The 21,673-nt window shown below is 41.1% G+C and overlaps 1 protein-coding gene across 9 annotated transcripts in view; it reads right to left on the bottom strand.

Annotated features, from left to right (window-relative positions):
- The window catches only part of DACH1 (dachshund family transcription factor 1), a 395,668-nt gene that overhangs the window by 105,276 nt on the left and 268,719 nt on the right, over positions 1-21,673 (bottom strand). For 3 of the 9 annotated variants that reach the window (XM_040425367.1, XM_040425366.1, XM_040425371.1), the window contains 3 exons: positions 15,132-15,335; positions 11,915-12,087; positions 4,568-4,733 (listed from right to left, as the gene is read on the bottom strand). In XM_040425367.1, coding sequence (XP_040281301.1) covers positions 4,568-4,733; positions 11,915-12,087; positions 15,132-15,335 — 543 coding nt within the window. The remainder of the gene's footprint in view (positions 1-4,567; positions 4,734-11,914; positions 12,088-15,131; positions 15,336-21,673) is intronic. The other 6 variants (XM_040425369.1, XM_040425372.1, XM_040425368.1 and 3 more) reach the window with 5 other exon arrangements.

Below are 21,673 nucleotides of genomic sequence, written 5' to 3'. Positions count from 1 at the left end.
CATAACAAATGTAGCTGCATTGCAATTTATAGTGTGCAAAAACTCGATGACAAATGTTGCCAAGAAAAATATTAATTAACAGCAGATTTATAACTGTACAAACCTCACACATATTTAGATCACAGAACTGTGAGATCAGAAATGTTTGTTCTATCAGACAGAAAGAATATATGAGTTTATAAAAAGCCTATAGATTTGTGGTGCTGAACCAGATAATGTAGTAGAATATATACCAGTCAGCCATTAGTCAGTAAGTGAACAGTCAGTTCTTGTAGTTGATGTGTTACAAGTGGGAAAACTGGGCAAGAATAAGGATCTGAGTGACTTTGACAAGGGCCAAATTGGGGTGCCTTTATGACAAGGTCAGAGTATCTGACAGGTCTTCTGAGTGGGAGACCAACCAGTGGTTTGGACCATAGAGCAAAGGAACAAAATGGCTCTCGGATGTACTATAGAAAGAAGGCAAGCTGGCAGAGACAGTGTGATGCTCTGAACAATGTTCTGATGAGAAACCTTGGGTCCTGTAATTCATGTGGATGTTTCTTTGACATATGACATCTACCTAAACATAGTTAAAAAACAAGTAAACCTATGCATGGCAATGGCAGTGGGGTCTTTTATAAGGATGATGCGCCCTGACAAAAAACGTCACGGTTTGAGAAATATGACAGAAAGTTCAAGGTGTTGGTTTGGCCTCCATATTCCCAAGATTTCAATCCATTTGCGCATTTGTGAGACATGAAGTCTGATCAAAGTGGCTCTAACTCATCATTTACAGGACTTTTCTGAGCTTAGTATCACAGCTCAGCCTAGGCCATGTGAACAATGAAAAGTATAGAGAAGGCCACGGCATTTACAGGAGTGCCGGTGTCTTCTCAAATAGCTGATCGGCAGAGGTCCAAAGTGTTGGACCCCCCCATCCTTCACCAATCAGAGGATGGGTCATCAGTAAAATAATCTTGTAAAATCCCTTTAGGGTCCATTCACACGTCTGCAAAATGGGTCCGCATCCGAATGGGACCCATTTATTTTCAAAGGGCCTGGAATGTGCTGTCCGCATCCGCATTTGCGGATCCGCACTTCCGCATCTGTGCTTCCGTTTCTGCAAAAAAATAGAACATGTCCTATTCTTGTCCGCAATTGCAGACAAGATTAGGCATTTTCTATTATAGTGGAAGCAAAGTGCGGTCCGCAAATTGCGGAATGCACATTGCCAGTGTCCGTGTTTTGCGGATCCGCAAAACACTTACGGACGTGTGAATGGACTCTTAAGGTGGTCCTACATGTTCAATAGCTGACAGCCAAACAATTGTTCAGCTGACAGCTATCTCTCCCGACTCCCTTATACACATCCATCCTTGCAACAATTTATTTCCTGCTCCAATCATCCAATGCATAAATGGTAAAATAATAAAAAAGCATCTAGAGCTACTATTCAAAAGTAAATGTCCGATCCTGCAGCCATGCTCCTTCCATTCTGTCACCACTTCTTGTTAACCTACAAAATACATGTAAGGGCTCTTTCACACCTGCGTTCTTTTCTTCCGGCATAGAGTTCCGTCGTCGGGGCTCTATGCCGGAAGAATCCTGATCAGTTTTATCCTAATGCATTCTGAATGGAGTGAAATCCGTTCAGGATGCATCAGGATGTCTTCAGTTCCGGAACGGAACGTTTTTTGGCCGGAGAAAATACTGCAGCATGCTGCGCTTTTTGCTCCGGCCAAAAATCCTGAAGACTTGCCGCAAGGCCGGTTCCGGAATTAATGCCCATTGAAAGGCATTGATCCGGATCCGGCCTTAAGCTAAACGTCGTTTCGGCGCATTGCCGGATCCGACGTTTAGCTTTTTCTGAATGGTTACCATGGCTGCCGGGACGCTAAAGTCCTGGCAGCCATGGTAAAGTGTAGCGGGGAGCGGGGGAGCAGCATACTTACCGTCCGTGCGGCTCCCGGGGCGCTCCAGAGTGATGTCAGGGCGCCCCAAGCGCATGGATCACGTGATCGCATGGCACGTCATCCATGCGCATGGGGCGCTCTGACGTCATTCTGGAGCGCCCCGGGAGCCGCGCGGACTGTAAGTATACCGTTCCCCCGCACCCCACTCCTACTATGGCAACCAGGACTTTAATAGCGTCCTGGGTGCCATAGTAACACTGAACGCATTTTGAAGACGGATCCGTCTTCAAATGCTTTCAGTACACTTGCGTTTTTCCGGATCCGGCGTGTAATTCCGGCAAGTGGAGTACACGCCGGATCCGGACAACGCAAGTGTGAAAGAGGCCTTAGCAAGAAGTAGGAGACAGAATTCAGTATGGGTAAGGCCACACATGGGGGGTCCAGTGTAGATTTTCCCCAGCGGAAAATCCAGAGACTATCTGCCAGACTTCTGCAGCAGCAAAATGGTGTTTATTTTGTTGCAGAGTTTGCTGCAGTATTTGTGGAATTGCAGGAGATTTTACTCATTGCATTGCAGATATCCACAGCATAAGGCCTCTTTCACACGACCGTATGGATTTTTTCAGTGTTTTGCGGGCCGTTTTTTCCCGGATCCGTTGTTCCATTTTTTGTTTCCGTTTTCGTTTCGGTTCCGTTTTTCCGTTCCGTTTTTCCGTATGGCATTTACAGTATATACTAAAAACATAGAAAAAATTGGGCTGTGCATAACATTTTCAATAGATGGTTCCGCAAAAAACGGAACGGATACGGAAGACATACGGATGCATTTCCGTATGTGTTCCATTTTTTTTGCGGATCCATTGACTTGAATGGAGCCACGGAATGTGATTTGCAGGCAATAATAGGACATGTTCTATCTTTCAACGGAACGGAAAAACGGAAATACGGAAACGGAATGCATACGGAGTACATTCCTTTTTTTTCTGCGGAACCATGGAAATGAATGGTTCCGTACACGGACCGTATATGGAACGCAAAAAGCGGCCCGTAAACAGAAAAAAAAAAACGGTCATGTGAAAGAGGCCTTAATTGACACGTTGTGGATATAAAATCTGCACGATATGTCATGATATGTGCAGACTTTGTTGTGAAATGGCATCTGCTGCTAATGTAAATGCTGAATATTTTCCTGATGCAACTCTGCTGCAGAAAAGCTACAACATTTATACCACGTGAGTGTACACTAATGGACCTGCAAAGAAACAGTAGAAGACAATTCCTCTAAAACAGTGCTTCTCAAATAGTGGGGCGCGCCCCCCGGGGGGGCGCCAGGCTCCGTAAAGGGGGGCTCATTCAGGGCCGGCCTTTGGGGTGTGCGAATTACTTCTGTATAATGCCGACAGGCAGGCCGGGGCGGCCGGCGCGTCCCTCAGTGATGTCACGTGCCTGCGCCGCCTGCTTTATGAATGAAGCAGGCGGCGCAGACAAGTGACGTCACTGAGGGATGCGCCGGCCGCCCGGCCCGCCTGCCGGCATTATACAGAAGAAATTCGGATATACGGTACTATTAGGAGTGAGGGGGGCATGTTTAATAACTTTAAACGGCGGCGGCGGGCACACGGAATCTGTGGATGGCACAGTTAAGGGGTGGGGGTCTGTGGATGGCACTGTTATGGGCTGGGGGCGGCACTGTGGATGGCACTGTTATGGGGTGGGGGGGTCTGTGGATGGCACATATATAACAGTGCCAGCCACAGATCCCCCTGTAACAGTGCCAGCCACAGATCCCCCCCATAAGTGTCCGTCATCCACAGATCCCCCCATAAGTGTCCGTCATCCACAGATCCCCCCATAAGTGTCCGTCATCCACAGATCCCCCCCATAAGTGTCCGTCATCCACAGATCCCCCCATAAGTGTCCGTCATCCACAGATCCCCCCCATAAGTGTCCGTCATCCACAGATCCCCCCATAAGTGTCCGTCATCCACAGATCCCCCCATAAGTGTCTGTCATCCACAGATCCCCCCATAAGTGTCCATCATCCACAGATCCCCCCATAAGTGTCCATCATCCACAGATCCCCCCATAAGTGTCCGTCATCCACAGATCCCCCCATAAGTGTCCGTCATCCACAGATCCCCCCATAAGTGTCCGTCATCCACAGATCCCCCCCATAAGTGTCCGTCATCCACAGATCCCCCCATAAGTGTCTGTCATCCACAGATCCCCCCATAAGTGTCCGTCATCCACAGATCCCCCCATAAGTGTCCGTCATCCACAGATCCCCCCCATAAGTGTCCGTCATCCACAGATCCCCCCATAAGTGTCCGTCATCCACAGATCCCCCCATAAGTGTCCGTCATCCACAGATCCCCCCATAAGTGTGTGTCCGATCCATATTTCTTTCTTTTTTTATTCTCTTATACGTTAATAAGGATAGTGTTATGCAGAGGTGTACTTATAACAATTTTATAGACAAATGATACTATTTACAGTCGCACGGGGGGCGCAAAATGTTTTCTTCTTCCTAGGGGGGGCATGACAGAAAATAATTGAGAAGCACTGCTCTAAAAGAAGAATGACAGACTACCACTTCTATGTGCTGTATGTCAATGATATTTAATCTTGCCTTTGTAACGCCAAATGTAAAATGAATAAGATTGCTTGTTTACTTTGGAAATGTATAGAAGTATATGACATACGAATTCTATCCGATGAACTTTCAGTTCGCGCTGGAGAACTAGAAACACTACTGCTTCTGTGAGATGAAGGGTGGCTGCCTGGTCTTCGGCCATCTTCTAGAGAAGGTGCAGGAGATGGACTATCTGGAACTCGTTCCTAAATGTGACATAAATAAAAAAAACTCAATTAATTAATTACAAAATGGCTTTTTACAAAATAATAATTGCATGTGTACATTACTAATTGTTACATTGTTAATGCAATTATCTTCATACAATTAAAGAGTAGTTTACCTTCTAACATCTTAAACATTAACAAATATAGTTGCAGTACAGAATTCCCAGGCCTTTCTTTAAGTCATTATACAAATCATGTGTTTTATGTTAGCTTAATGTGTGCTTAGAAATGAGCGAACTTCAAAAGATTTTTCAAAAAATTAGATTCGTTCCCTTACCGATTCGTCATAAATCATTTTTTTTTTAAAAAACACCCTCTAGTCTCCATCGACTCAATTATTTTTTAAATGAAAAGATGTTACCCAGCAGCAGAAGTACATTGTAGATGTGGAAAGGGTAGAGTAATATTGGCATGCGGATGCAATAGCAGCGACAGCAGTAACAGCACAGCATTGAACAGCCAAGGTAGCAGATGTGTGTGTGGCTGTTTAGGGATAGTGGTAGTAGTAGTAGTAGTGGCTGTGTAGCGATCAAGGTAGTAACAGTAAGAGTAATAGAAGTACCAGTAGGAGAATTAGTAGGATGGAGTAGCAGCTGTGGCAGAAGTGACCGCGGCAGCTAAACGGTACAAAAAATAATGGATGTCAAGCAGACAGGGGTAGTGGCATGAAGCAGCCATACAGTACAAAACATGATGGTAGGCAGGCAGACAGCAGCAGTGGCATGATTGTGGTAGCAGCAGTCATACAGTACAGAAAATGATGGTAGGCAGGCAGAGTGGCATGATGGCGGCTGCAGCTATGCAGTATGGGAAATGATGGTAAGTAGGCAGACAGCAACAGCAGCAGCAAGGGCAGATTTATCGGGTGTAAGAGTGTGAAAATCCTCACAGATCCATGCCTCGTTCATTTTGACAAAGGTAATGTTTTGTACACTGGTGAAGGAAAACTTTGTCATTTTGGGTGTCACAACGGCACCTGCCACGCTCAAATCCCTCTTTGGAGATGACAGTGGTTCCTGGGCAAGAGAGAACAGACAGAGCATACTGGGCTGATTCAGGCCCCTGTTCCAGTTCTGAGAAGTCCATTTGGTCAGAGAACACGATACACACCGGAGAAAGGCCAGAGTCCAGGAGTGAACCTGGGTGTTGAGGTGGTAAGTCTCCATTGATAATTTGTGTCAGCCTGGCATGACACATGAAAAAATTGTTCCATTATGTTGATGATATTGAAGTGGATGCTGGTACAGCTTCCACTGTTTGTGGCAGTGGAGACCGCAAGAGGTGATTGAGTCTGCAGGGGGCGGAGAAGCGACACACAGATGGAAGGCGTCTGCTCACCAAAGTTGTGGCAAATTGCGAACACAGTGTTTCCTGGTAATAAAGTCATTTGGCCTCCTTTCGGCAGAGAAAAGCATTCCCCCATTTTGAATTGATAGCGTGGGTCTGAAAGCATGGATATCCAGTAAACAAAACACTGACTAAGGGTACTTTCACACTTGCGGCAGGGGATTCCGTCGCCTGAACTGCCTGCTGAGACGCAAATGGATGCATTTGTGAGACGGAACCGGATGCGGATCCGTCTCACAAATGCATTGCAATACCGGATCCGTCTTTCTGGTTGTCATCCGGAAAAATGGATCCAGTATTTATTTTTTCTATTTTTTAAAGGTCTGCGCATGCTCAGACTGCAAAACCGGATCCGTTTTGCCGGAACACTTGGGGCCGGATCCGGCATTAATGCATTTCAATGGAAATAATGCCGGATCCGGCATTCCTGCAAGTGTTCAGGATTTTGGGCCGGAGAGAAAACTGCAGAATGCTGCGGTATTTTCTCTGGCCAAAAAAACGTAAGAGGGACTGAACTGATGCATCCGGAACGGAATGTTCTCCATTCAGAATGCATTAGGATACTCAATACTGGAAAACTTTAACGCAAGTGTGAAAGTACCCTAATGGTAAGGATATGGCTGTCATTACGTAAGCAAGCATAGAGCATGCCATTCTGCAACACGTGTCTGAGAACCCAGTTCTTTCTGGCTCTGCCCCTCCACTGAGATAAATGACTGTTCTGATCATCATCAGCTGAGTCTTGCTCTTCCTCCACCACGGCTACTCCTCCTCCAATGGTATCTTTGGGAATTTCTCTGTGTGGATCCCCAACAGCTACAGGGCAGACAGCAAAATGCGTCAGCTGTTCTTTTTCAGCCCTCCCATGTTGCATCAACGTGAGCGTCAGCTCTAAGATAAATATCAGGGCTATAATATTGTTAAAGTTGCTGACAATCTGGTGGCTTCTTCAAAGGGCCTGAGTACGCAACAGGAATCTGTGATGAACTGCCACTACCTGACCTTGAAACAACACATGCTCCCTGGGGAGGTGGTCTCGTGCATGAAAAAATCATTTACTGCTGTACACTGCTCACACCGATCCTCCAACATATGCAAGGTGGATTTCCAGCGAGTTGGAACTTCGTAGATCAAGATTTTGTCGCTGGAAGGAGGGTGTTCCTTGCCACATAAGAATAGCTGAAATGCAAGGGCAGTCTCCTGGATATGGCTATGACCCTTTGCAAGCCACTGTACTTTTCTGAAAAGTGTTGCACGACTAGGTTTATGACATGTGCAATGCAAGGAGCATGTGTTATTTTACCCAAATGCAGTTGCTGCCATTATCGCTGACCACCATGCCCAGTTGGAGTTGGTGAGGAGACAGCTAGTGGGATATTTGCTGCTTGAATCACTGCCGCAAGTGATCTGCTGTGCTGTGTGGCTACTCTCTCCCAGGCCGATCAGCTCTAAGATGGCATGCCAATATTACTCTACCCAGTAAGGTGGTCTCGTGCATGAGGTGGTGGTCTCGTGCATGAAAAAATCATTTACTGCTGTACACTGCTCACACCGATCCTCCAACATATGCAAGGTGGATTTCCAGCGAGTTGGAACTTCGTAGATCAAGATTTTGTCGCTGTAAGGAGGGTGTTCCTTGCCACATAAGAATAGCTGAAATGCAAGGGCAGTCTCCTGGATATGGCTATGACCCTTTGCAAGCCACTGTACTTTTCTGAAAAGTGTTGCACGACTAGGTTTATGACATGTGCAATGCAAGGAGCATGTGTTATTTTACCCAAATGCAGTTGCTGCCATTATCGCTGACCACCATGCCCAGTTGGAGTTGGTGAGGAGACAGCTAGTGGGATATTTGCTGCTTGAATCACTGCCGCAAGTGATCTGCTGTGCTGTGTGGCTACTCTCTCCCAGGCCGATCTGCTCTAAGATGGCATGCCAATGATACAATTTACTCACATGGTAGGATGAAGGTGAAGTGTGTGATGCTCTGCCCTGCTTCTGTTGGGGATGGGAGGATGGCCATAAAGGAGAATATAGAGGAGGTGGATAAGTGACTGATGTGAGAACCAGACCAACAAAGATGGAGGTATCAATAGGACCTGGAAGTGTTGCTGCAGTGCTGCCTCGATGCTGCAGTAGGCCATGAAAGACATACTCTTCCTGCCCATAACAGCTGCTGCTAGTGTGCACCATGGCATGCACCTTGCCGCACAGTAAGAATTGCTGTTCTCCGCCATTTGACAGTACAAAAAATGGATGTTTTTTTTTTGAAGAAATAATGCTGGCTAGGTATCTTCCAGTGAAGCAAAACACAAACCATTAGCTCCCTATAGGTAGCAGAATCAACTAACTGCACCACCGGCAACTTGCTCTGCTGGGAATTAAACTAGTATAGAGTTGTTTTTGGCCGCACATTCTGTTATCAATGACTGATGAGCAGAGTAGAAGAAGTCTGAGTAGGAGAAGCAGTATGTGATGATAGCAATGACAAAGAAACTGTACTGTGGATGTGGCCTGGCTGCCGCAAAGGGAACCGGGAGAAGGAAGACACTCTTGGTGCATTAGCTGGCAGCAACTTCTTTTTTCCCACAGTAGCTGCTGCTTTTGCTGCATGTAGTTCAATAGAGCCATAGTGCCTATGTTTGTGTTTAAATGCTTACGGCTTATTTTAATCCTGCAGATCTTTCACACGGCAATGCTTTTTATATTTGCACAGAGCTAGCAGTCAAGCTTGCCTTAGGTCTGCCACGTTTTGAGCCAGCACCCACAGTATCAGCTGCATCATCAGTTCCTGAGCTGACCATAATAGAAGCAGATCTGGCCCTGCCAGTTCTGGCCATATGTTATCTATTCTCTTTATTGCTGCCACTGCAACCACCCTTTTATTGTGTTGCCTCCTCCTCAGCACCACAATCTGGCTAGTTGCCTTTTCTTATTAAAAAAAACTAGGATGGGGCAGTAAAGACACAGAGGATGCAACTAAAACTGAACTGCTTCTCTGGGCTTCAATAGAGGAGCAGGTGGAATGACCTCCACATCATCCTACAGAGGAGGAGTGAGCCACCCAGTCTACAATCTCATCTTCTAAAATATCACTGGCTTTCTGTAAAAGAAAAGTCATGTGTTTGATACACACATTATTAAACAGTACTAGCAGAATTCTAATGTGTTTTCTGTAATTAAATGTCCCTCCCATTCTACAAACACACTGCAACTAATATTGATGATTTTCATTGGGAATAATGCAGTTTGCGGAAATGTCTTTTAAATATTCATTTAATATTACTTGTTCAACAATAAAATGATTGTACTAAAAACGTCTATGAAGAACACGGTCTGCTGCAAAAAGGGGTCTGCTAACACAAATATAACAATGCAGTGCTTGCGGAAATGTCTTTGAACAATACGCTTAATATCATTTGTTCAATAGTTAGATTATTGTACTAAAATGTCTATAAAAATCACAGTTGGCTGCAATAATGTTGCTGCTATAACAATGCAGTGTTTGCGGTGAAATGTCTTTGAACTATAAGTTTAATATCACTGGTATAAAAATGGCATCATTGCCATAAAATTATTTTGCAATAATGCCCTGAAAACAAATGTGCAATTGCTCAGTGTCTGAAGCAGAATGCTGTTGGTGCGATATGCTGGCAAAAATATACTAGAAAAATGAGGTTCTGAAAAAAATGCAACCTCTCTGTTCATATAAAAAGTTTTTTTTTGCATTGGGGTGGTTTTGTTACGGGGTGGTTTTGTAATGCAGAAGTGCTAGGCTGAGTTTTAGTTGCTGCAGAAGCAAGCAGCTTGAGCACAGTGTGACCGGCCCCTCACTCCCTCAAAGATTTCCCTGATCAAATTCCCTAAAATCTACACAAGTATATCTTTCTATTATTCCCTATAGTGTCCATATCACACTGATATAGTTGCTTCTGCCTCTGCAATTTTTCTTACCACACATTATAGATACACACCTTCCAGATCAGAAGCTGAACACACTTTGACACTTCTGCTGGATTAGTATAAGCATCTCCCTGCCTACGGCTCCCTTGACGGGCCGAAGAGGCTGTATTTCAGCCTCTGAGCCAAACAGGGAAATCCCTTCACTCCCCACTTTCTCCCAGTGTCATATGACCCTCCGTATTCCTCCTTCATGGTTTTCCCATCCAATATTAACAGTAAAATGGCGCTAGGTGCCATTTTTGCGTGATGTGTCTGAAAGCTTAAGATTTGTTTTGCAAACAAATTTTTGTGTAGTTTGTAACAAATCCAAATTGTATTTTTTTAATAGATTCACTCATCTTTAGTTAGGTTTTAAATAAATTCAATATTTATTAGGAACCCCACAAATATCTCTAGATTTGCTGCTGAAAGAATAGACTGCAGCGTTTTATGGTGCCATTTTATAGATTTTTCAATTTTTATGGCTAATAAGGTCATAAAATATATGGAGTTATATTCGGTGTAATCCTTTCAATTGCAACAAAATAAAACATTGTAAAATGCATGAAAATATCCACCTCATGTCTTCAGCATGTACGGGTCATGGCAATCATACACAGAGTGATTCATGGCTGTCAAGCTTGGCTATCCCAGCCTGTTACAGCTCCTCTGCCATTCACCCATCTCATATATCTAAACATTCTATTACAAAAGGACATCTAATGCTCATCTCATTTCAGAAAGGGCAGATTCAAAAAATCTCTCAGCATGAGGCCAAGGCAGCTACATAATGCAACCCATAAAACCATGTATAGTTCTCCAAATGTAATTTCAGACAGGTTGACCTAAGGTACTACTTTCTTAGTATCATTTAAGAGCTATTTATAATCGCTATAATCTGAATAATATTTTCCATTCAGGCAATAAATGTAACCTTTTTATTTATTCAACTTTTCATGTAGCAATCTTATTCAAATCTTTATATGTGCACACAATGCATTCAAGTCTATTCAAAAGTCTCTGCAAGCAGTGTCCTAACAATATAGAAAAGGGAATTACACAAAACGACTTAAAGGATAATTCCACTATAAAGGTATTATAGAACACACTACGATATATAGAATGCATTTTTTATTCATAGTATGTCATGCTAGAAGGCAGCTTTTAGAGCAAAAATGTCAAAATCTATTACAATTGATTCCTGATATATTTGTTTTTGCGCTCACTTTTATTTATTCACTTCACTTTTTGTTTCCCTTTAGTAAAACATATAATATCTTCAGTTTACAGATGATATCACTGTACAAGACAGAGCAGATAAATGCCCTTTTGTAATACACTGTGATACACTGTGTATAACATGCACCGTAGAAGTATTCAACCATCTTAAAAACAGATTTGTATTGATTTTATTTAAATATATCTGCTGACAAAATATTTAGCCTGTTTACGTATGATGTGTGGTCCTGAGCCTAAAACCTGCTTTATGGTAAATATAAGGTATGCGTTTGAGGCTCCTGCAATCAATCCGGAGCTGGTTAGCGCTCAGCAGCCGGGAACAATGAGGAGAAAATATAACCACTTCTGTCTACTCTGGTGTAGCAAACACAGCTATCAGCGCCGTTTCACATTCACCAGATGATCCGCATCAGTTCCATTCTGGGGTATAACCGAAAAACGTCGGGTTTTCATCACTAAAAGATTTACAGCAATTGTAAAGGAGGCAAATACTTGGTCTGCAAATAACTAAAGACATGACTACAGTGTACTCTTGTTGGAAGGACTTGTGATATTTTTAAAAGCAAATATATGAACACAAAACAAAGAACAAAACAAGAACACAAAATAATATATATATATATGAAAATCACCTTTATTACAGACGTTTCAACCCTGGATGGTGGACTTTGTACTTGTGCAGCTGCAGCCATACTTGCAATGGTATTGAGGTGGTTCATCTGGCTCATTGCCATGGTAACAGAGGCTGGAGGTAGGCTTACAGGAATTAGTGGATGGGGCATCATCATAAAAGGAAGTTCCAGACCTATAAATGCAGATCAAAGAAAGCCTTTAAATTACAGTATATTATATCTAATATTTGTATTTAGTATTCCAGCAAATGTTACTGCTTAGTTTATTTTTGCTCTAAAGCTGAAATAACGACACTCATGCAAGTTGCCTCGTCACCCAACAGTGACCACTTGATATTCTCTATGGCTGAAACCATTGAGAAGAGTTTTTGTTCTAATATGGATACCAAAGTGATTAAGGTGGAAAGAAGCTGATCAAAAGATAGCTACCTTCTAACCTCTTAAAGATATGCATAAATGTTCAGAATAACAGTAAATGCACATTCACATTACAGGGTTTTTCCAATTTATACAGTCTGTTCCATGAACATAGGCTTATCAAAGAGTTTTCCATTGCATACAGTATAACCCTAAAGGTCAGCTGTAATCAATACGGGAAGCCAGGCAGCAAGTTTTCATTTCCTCTACAGCGGCCATATAGACCAAATGAAGTGTTACACAGTTCCCTTTGAAAACAATTGACTTTCCTTGCATTGAATAGACGTGCTAGAACTTCTTGCGGGATAGATGCTCCCCTCAAAAATGTATAATTCTGAAGACGCTTGCGTTATGATTTCAGAAGTAATCATGCTGCCTTTTCTTCCATCTATGCTGCTATTACTATCTGTTTTACTGTAAGGTGAAGTGCCCGTGATCATCACTGGAGGTATACTTTAAAAGCGAAGCCACAATGAGTAGACATCTAGATCTAGTAGATCAAGATACAGTTTATTCATACAGGTAACCTATTACAATATCATCATATTAAACTTTTCAGTTTGTGTTCTTTTATTCAAAGAATAGTTTGATGCAGCATGAGAAATCCATGAGAAATCCAACTATTCAAGATTCTGCAAGCAAATACTAAGAAAATCTTTATATGCATCACAATCAAAGAAGAAGAGGTCTAAACTACTTGGGAAAATCAAACATACAGAAACCAATTTAATTTTATACTGAACCAGCCTACATAGCGAACACTATAAATCTCTAAACAAAAATAATTGGAATTAAGTATCCCGAGGGTGCTGAGTGACCTGAGCATGCTCAGTGCAGACATTGGGCCAGCCACGTAACTAGAAGATTTGATGCCTGGAGCCTGCAGAAAATGCTCTAGCCCAGAGGGTAAGAAATGTGATGTATTAATACAGTCACATATAGTTTAAATCGATATGCAAATTGTCAAATGGCATTCATAAATTCCCAAAAAGATACATCAAGCCCCCAATCTACTTCATGATCACATGGGAGACCTTGAAATCATCTTCTGTACTCTGGTACACAACTATAGGCAGCACATATCAACATGTGCCACCTTCTGCTGCAGTGAATGTGGACAACACATGCACATTTACAGAAAAGCATGAAGATCTGCACTTAAGAGTTAGTTCCCTCCTTGCTCGTACACAGGCCTCTCACCCAGTTAAGCCAATACTCTCTGCTCTGCACTGATGAGGGGCAATCACCCCGAAACAGCTGTCTGCAGATGAGGTGCTGGCTTATTTAATATCCAAGTCATGTCTCAAGGCTTATTTTAAGAGCTAAACATTGACTAATAGGATAGCTGCCTTACGTCTAGTGACATTAGAGGCAGAGCTTGTTAAGAGCTCATTTGCATCCCTTCCCTCCCAGATCTGCACTTATCATCCACAGCACAAAACTGGAAGTGATGCAAAGAACTTAACATTTCCAGGCTCCTGCATAGCATCACAATGGAGAATCAAATAATTATTTATTAGGCAGTACACATTAAATTGTTGGCCATGAACACCACCCCAAACCATCCACATTCCAAATGATTAGCAAACAGACAGTCTGCTCATACCACAGGTTATGGCATGAAAACACAGTTCTACCATACTGCAAGCAGATGGGAGTGATCAGACAATGATCATCTCCCTATTAGTTTATGCCTGAGCCACCAGAAGTTCTCCAATTACAACAAACATTGACTGTGGTGGCTCTTTATGACATTATCCAAGCAGATATCAGTTATCTGCTGTCATGATGGCCCAATAGGATTCAGAATATCAATTTCACATACAGTACAGACCAAAAGTTTGGACACACCTTCTCATTCAAAGAGTTTTCTTTATTTTCATGACTATGAAGGCATCAAAACTATGAATTAACACATGTGGAATTATATACATAACAAACAAGTGTGAAACAACTGAAAATATCTCATATTCTATGTTCTTCAAAGTAGCCACCTTTTGCTTTGATTACTGCTTTGCACACTCTTGGCATTCTCTTGATGAGCTTCAAGAGGTAGTCCCCTGAAATGGTCTTCCAACAGTCTTGAAGGAGTTCCCAGAGATGCTTAGCACTTGTTGGCCCTTTTGCCTTCACTCTGCGGTCCAGTTCACCCCAAACCATCTCGATTGGGTTCAGGTCCAGTGACTGTGGAGGCCAGGTCATCTGGCGCAGCACCCCATCACTCTCCTTCATGGTCAAATAGCCCTTACTTTCAAAGTTTTCCCAATTTTTCGGCTGACTGACTGACCTTCAGTAATGATGGCCACTCGTTTTTCTTTACTTAGCTGCTTTTTTCTTGCCATAATACAAATTCTAACAGTCTATTCAGTAGGACTATCAGCTGTGTATCCACCTGACTTCTCCTCAACGCAACTGATGGTCCCAACCTCATTTATAAGGCAAGAAATCCCACTTATTAAACCTGACAGGGCACACCTGTGAAGTGAAAACCATTTCAGGGGACTACCTCTTGAAGCTCATCAAGAGAATTCCAAGAGTGTGAAAAGCAGTAATCAAAGCAAAAGGTGGCTACTTTGAAGAACCTAGAATATGACATATTTTCAGTTGTTTCACACTTGTTTGTTATGTATATAATTCTCCATGTGTTAATTCATAGTTTTGATGCCTTCATAGTCATGTAAATAAAGAAAACTCTTTGAATGAGAAGGTGTGTCCAAACTTTTGGTCTGTACTGTATATGAACCATTAATGATTAAACAAAAATAACTTTGAGGTGTTTTTAAGGTTTCAGTAAAAGCACCTGATATTAATTGTTGTCGTATGAGGGATGAATGGCAGCATGTCGTACCATTTGGCAGAAGGTGATTCTGTTGTAGAGAGTTGAGAGGATAAGTAACTGGAAGGTTATGCTGTCCAGGCAAGGTGGCATGGTTAACAGAGGCTTGTGATCCTTGGGTAGGGAGAGACTGAAGTTTTTCTTTCTCCCAAGAACCATCACTGCTCCCTGTAGGAATGAATATACATTGAATTGAATTTAGGTTGCTTAAACTATCCATAAACAAGATCATGGAATCAGTATATATTTCATTTACTTCATATGGTCTTCTGTTGCATTAAATCAATGGAGAAAAGTAGATTAGGTGTCTCTCATTATACATGCTATTCTTATTTTTGTTTTCTTATTTGATAGCATCATAATGTATAATTATTTCTGGACAGGATTGTACATTCCATGTTTGATCCTCGTCAGATTTGGTGAATTGGAGATATCTAACCTTAAAGGGGTTGCAACCCTTTGGGAGGATTTTGCCAAGCCGTCCCTCAGCAGATCTGCAAAGGGAGGCATGCTTACCTGCTTCCCAGTGATGGGTCCCAGATCCTTCGCTTTTCAGCCTTGGCTGCCTCCATCAAGTCTCCCATTGTCAATATCTGCTTTGACACCACTGCACACCAGTTGCCGGCTACAATGGTGACCTGCTCCCATGTGATCATGTGATGTAAGGGGAGCAGTTATTGGTTGCTGCTATGTCAAAGGGGATGTTGACAGCAGGGGACCTGAGTAAAGCAGCTAAGGCCAGGGATCGAAGGATACAGAACCCAGCGGTGGGGAGCAGTATGTTTCCCTTGGCAGGTCTGCCCAAGAGGTAGGTTTTGCCAAAAACACTCAGAAGGTGGCCACCTCTTTTAGATTATATAATATGTGGCATTATAAAAATTTGGTAATGGAACAGAAAATGTTTTTATCTGATAACAATGTGCTGTCTACATAAAAATATAAAAGCAATATAAAGTTGAGTACATCATGAAGCTTTGGACATGGAACACTTCTCCAGGGACAGCTATGTAATTGCAAAATTTATCTTTGAACTGATTATTTTGTGCATCATGAAAATTTGTATATTAACCCTCACCCTAACTTAAATAAGTACTTCTATCATGTGAAGTGACAACACATTGATCAGTGGGGATCCAACCTCAGAAACCAACAATCACTGGAAACAATGGTCAAAAATCTATTTAGCCTTTTTTTTCATAGTGGTGATCTGGTCCACTTGTTGTGCAGGAAACTGCAAGATGGCTTAATTCATGTGAATAAGACTATATTGCAATTTTCTAGACAGCAGATGGACAGGAATAATGCTGTGCAGAGATAATCTGTGAAGAAGACACAAAATGTTGACACTTGTTGGCTCTGTTCAACAATCTTTGTCCTGAGCACCTTTATATTAGTATTTCCCCAGAGTATTAGAAAATAATATCGATATAGAACTAAACTTAACGAAAAGAAAACTGAACTTAAAATAGGATCAATTATATGGGCTACATCATATTTTTTGCTGATAACTCTAGTCCACTAGTAATAACCCATGCCCTGACTAATCTATATCAACATAAGTAGGCCTAGGATACTGGCTGCCTATAACTGGCATGCCTATGCTGCAAATAGGTACCAACTTGATAGCTTAGAGACCATAAAAAAGAACAGTATTCACTAAAGTGTCCATTAAAGTTTATGGACACCTTTGACATGGAAAAATGCAAAAATATTTCTACATATGTTAGTGCTGCTAATACGTACCAACGTTACATGATAGCTTAGATGCCATAAAAAACTGTATGCACTGTGTCGTCCTATTAAAGGCTATGGACAACTTTGACATGGAAAAATGGAAAAAAAAAATTTAACTTATGTTAGTGTTTATGTAGCGTTAAAAGGGACTAAGTGTTATTCCGCAACCTTCATTCTTTCATTAATTTTCAGCACCCCCCCCCCTCTCCCCATATCAGGTTTGCAACCTGCTTCTAGTTTCAGACTTTTCCCTTATGGGTAGATTACACAGCCTGTGTAAATCTTACCCTGTAAACTACCTTGTGTGTGCTCTCATCCCTATCTACAACCTTCCTGAGCTGCTTTCCTTGGATTCTCACATGTCTCCACACACATATTTCAAGTACATCCTCCTACTGTTATTGCTAAGGCTGAGAGAAGGGAGGGGGAGAGCAGAAAAAGCTAATAGAAACAGAAACGGGAGCTCTGAGAGATTTATGTCAGAATTCAGCATTACCAGAAGCTAGGTGAAGGACTTACACTCATCCTACAGAAACAAAATGGTAGGGGACTTTTAAAAACATGCTAGAAAATTGTTTAATTTTGCATCTAGGAAGCAAATGGACAATAAAACATTCAGTACCAAAGTATTCATAGGCTTTAAATGTCATCAAATAATCTTTTCTACAAACCAAAAGCTGATGAAATACTTATTCAAGGGTACAATAAAACATTTAGTTTAAACATTAGTACAAAAGTTAAAAAATGGGTTGGAAAAATGCTAATTGGTGCATTTTAATGTCTGTAATACATATGCAGATTTGCATATAATATACATTCGCTTTGTGCCATTCCATGTTCTTCTAAAATGCAACCTCTGAGCATTTTATTCTAATGAATAAATGAGTCTGTCCTTTATGTATAAAATATAGTTTATATTTGTTGCAACATATTTTTAATAATAAATGATTTTAGGTTTGCTTGAACATATTCAATAAACTGTGATTAATTTGGTTTTTCAAAAATGCAAACTAGACATTACTATATTACTTTGCAAAATGCACAGCTTGCAACATTATTGTCTCAGTGGGATCTTAAATTGAATTGTAAAATGTGTCTTATTTCCAGTTTGATTTATGTAAGAAATTGCAGAGGATAATGCCCTTTTTGAAGTTTCATTGCTTCCTGAATGAAAAAAATAGTACTCAAGAAAGCATGTTATGTAGAGCTGTAAATTACTGGAAAGCTGCAATGCATATTTGTGACAAGGATGTCATGTTCCTATGTTTGATTTTTATAACTTGTCTGTTTTTTTTTTTTTGTTTGTTTTTTTGCTGCTTTGTGTTGTAGCACATAATATGATAAATCTTACAGTACACATGTTCAGTGATTTTATTGCTGTAGCCTAAGTAATTACAAAATCTCTTTCTACTCTAAAAAAGGGTCTTCCGGTGACCTAAGAATTAATCTATGATACCATTTAACTTAGCTTTTTGAAGTAAATATCACTAGATAAAAGCCAGCTGCCTCTGTATAATGGCACACTTGAATGAATGTAACAGTGTTTGAAAATGAGTACAAATCTTCTAAAAAGCCTTATTTCCATAAGAAAGCTTGGAGATCTACAAAAGAATAAATTCTGAAACAGAATTAACCAGTAGAAAGCAGAATATATTAAAGGCCAAACAAATTTGCACCTTGTTTGTATGGGCAGGCTGTTTCTTTTAGCTTATAGGTGGATATCATTAGCACTACTAGGCAAGAGTAAGATATCCTTCTGGAATAACATCATACTTTATAAAAAAAACAGGACCTGGCATTAATAAAGCTGTTCTCCTTTACATTCAAATGATTCTGCAATTCCTCAACGGTGTATACGCAGCAGAATACAGAGATATTTATTAAGGAAGCCTGTATTCTGTTAATGGACTATTTAGGGAGGATTTTGTAGCCATTGACAATTCTGTATTTTGGATACAGCCTGCCACAAAACAGCGAATACATCCTGCTAAGAAAACTTTAGGGCAGTGAAGGGGAAATCTGTGAGACCTCACAAACCCTACAAACTGCATAAAACATTGCTGGTTGGAAAAAAAATGTCATTGTGGGCAGATCACATAATGACATGTTTTTATTGAACACACCATGTAAACATTCACAGTGCAGGTGGAAAAAGTATGTGAACCCTTGGATTTAATAACTTGTTGAACCTCATTTGGCAGCAATAACTTAAACCAAACGTTTCCTGTAGTTGCAGATCAGATGTGCACAACAGTCAGGAGTAATTCTTGACCATTCCTCTTTACAGAACTGTTTCAGTTCAGCAATATTCTTGGGATGTCTGGTGTGAATCGCTTTCTTGAGGTCATGCCACAGCATCTCAATCGGGTTGAGGTCAGGACTCTGACTGGGCCACTCCAGAAGGCATATTTTCTTCTAAGACATTCTGCTGTTGATTTACTTCTATGCTTTGGGTCGTTGTCCTGTTGCAACACCCATCTTCTGTTGAGTTTCAGCTGGTGGACAGATGGCCTTAAGTTCTCCAGCAAAATGTCTTGATAAACTTGGGAATTAATTTTTCCTTTGATGATAGCAATCCATCCAGGCCCTGATGCAGCAAAGCAGCCCCAAACCATGATGCCCCCACCACCATACTTCACAGTTGGGATGAAGTTTTGATGTTGGTGTGCTGTGCCTCTTTTTCGCCACACATAGTGTTGTGTGTTTCTTCCAAACAACTCAACTTTGGTTTCATCTGTCCACAGAATATTTTGCCAGTACTGCTGTGGAACATCCAGGTGCTCTTGTGCAAACTGTAAACGTGCAGCAATGGTTTTTTTGGACAGCAGTGGCTTCCTCTGTGGTATCCTCCCATGAAATCCATTCTTGTTTAGTGTTTTACATATCGTAGATTCGCTAACAGGGATGTTAGCATATGCCAGAGACTTTTGTAAGTCTTTAGCTGACACTCCAGGATTCTTTTTCACCTCATTGAGCAGTCTGCGCTGTGCTCTTGCAGTCATCTTTACAGGACGGCCACTCCTAGGGAGAGTAGCAGCAGTGCTGAACTTTCTCCATTTATAGACAATTTGTCTTACCGTGGAATGATGAACAAAATGGCTTTTAGAGATACTTTTATAAACCTTTCCAGCTTTTTGCAAGTCAAGAATTCTTAATCGTAGGTCCTCTGAGAGCTCTTTTGTGTGAGGCATCATTCACATGAGGCAATGCTTCTTGTGAAAAGCAAACCCAGAACTGGTGTGTGTTTTTTAAAAGGCAGCTGTAACCAACACCTCCAATCTCATCTCATTGATTGGACTCCAGTTGGCTGACACCTCACTCCAATTAGCTCTTGGAGATGTCATTAGTCTAGGGGTTCACATACTTTTTACACCTGCACTGTGAATGTTTACATGGTGTGTTCAATAAAAACATGGTAACATTTAATTCTTTGTGTGTTATTAGTTTAAGCAGACTGTGATTGTCTATTGTTGTGACTTAGATGAAGATCAGATCACATTTTATGACCAATTTGTGCAGAAATCCATATCATTCCAAAGGGTTCACATACTTTTTCTTGCAACTGTAGTTGTAATCCTGCTGTATGAGTACACATTAGTGCAGAATAATAAAAAAGGCAATGTTTTACCTTCTTAGTGTGTTTTTTGCAGCTGCTATGATCTTTAAATGGATTCTATCAGCCAGATTTTAGCTACAGAGCTTTTCATATCATCATATCAGTCTCTTTGATCTAGATAAAAATATACTAGTCTTACCCCCACATGTCTTTTCATTTTTGCTAAAAATCACTTTTATTCATATGCTAATTACCTTCATAAACTGGTTGAACACACTATGATCTTTAAAGGACATTCCCAGCTATACTTAAAACTAGTGATGAGCGAAACAAAGTCAAAAGAATTGACTTTGATCTGAATTTTAGGAAAAATTTGATTTGCCTTGAAGCTCAATTTCCTCATTCTTCCTGGTAATGAATTCTCCCTGAAATGGTGGCAAAAAATACATACCTCATACATTTGCGTGGAAAGAGGCCGCAGCAGCCATCTTGATTGAAGATACCACGCGAAATCCCGGGAGTGGTGACATACTGTATAACTGGCTGGTGACGCCATCATGTCACAGTGCAATATTTTGTGTGGTGTCTTCAATCAAGATGGCCGCAATGGCCTCTACATAATCAAATGGATAAGGCGAGTATTTTTTTATATATTCTTTTTCTACCGGATTAACCTCTGAAAGCCGCCAATTTTAATTCAAGATGCCGCAATCAGTGATTAAAGCAGGATCTAAGGGGTTCACTGTGCCCGCTACTTACAAAGAAATGCGCTTTGTAATGAAGTAATTCGTCACAAATCTAATTTATTTGTGAAATTTGGAGAAGCAGCCAAATGGTTGATAACTTCGCTCAACACTATTTAAAACATATACTGACCCAGGACTGATAGTTTGCTATGGTTGTATCCAGTGAGTCTAGGCAATGCTCTGTAAATATAAACTGGTTGGACACCAAGCTGATACATTTTATCCATACTGAAACATAGCAATCCTCAGGATATTAGGAGTCATTTGTGTTGTGTTTTAGCTCACAGATGATTGTCTAAGTACTCATAGCAAACAGACATTTAAAAATTGTGAGGAATTTAAACAAATTACAGTCTATAAGAAATTAGCTGCGATTCAGTTTTTTGGGCACCTAGCCTTCCAAAAAATAAAATAAAAATGACCAAAAAGTCATGTATGACAAAATAGTACTGCTAAAACCGAATGCTTGT

The sequence above is a fragment of the Bufo bufo genome, chromosome 3, assembly GCF_905171765.1.
Source record: "Bufo bufo chromosome 3, aBufBuf1.1, whole genome shotgun sequence".
Lineage (NCBI taxonomy): Eukaryota > Metazoa > Chordata > Amphibia > Anura > Bufonidae > Bufo > Bufo bufo.
This window is presented reverse-complemented; position numbering and strand designations above follow the sequence as displayed.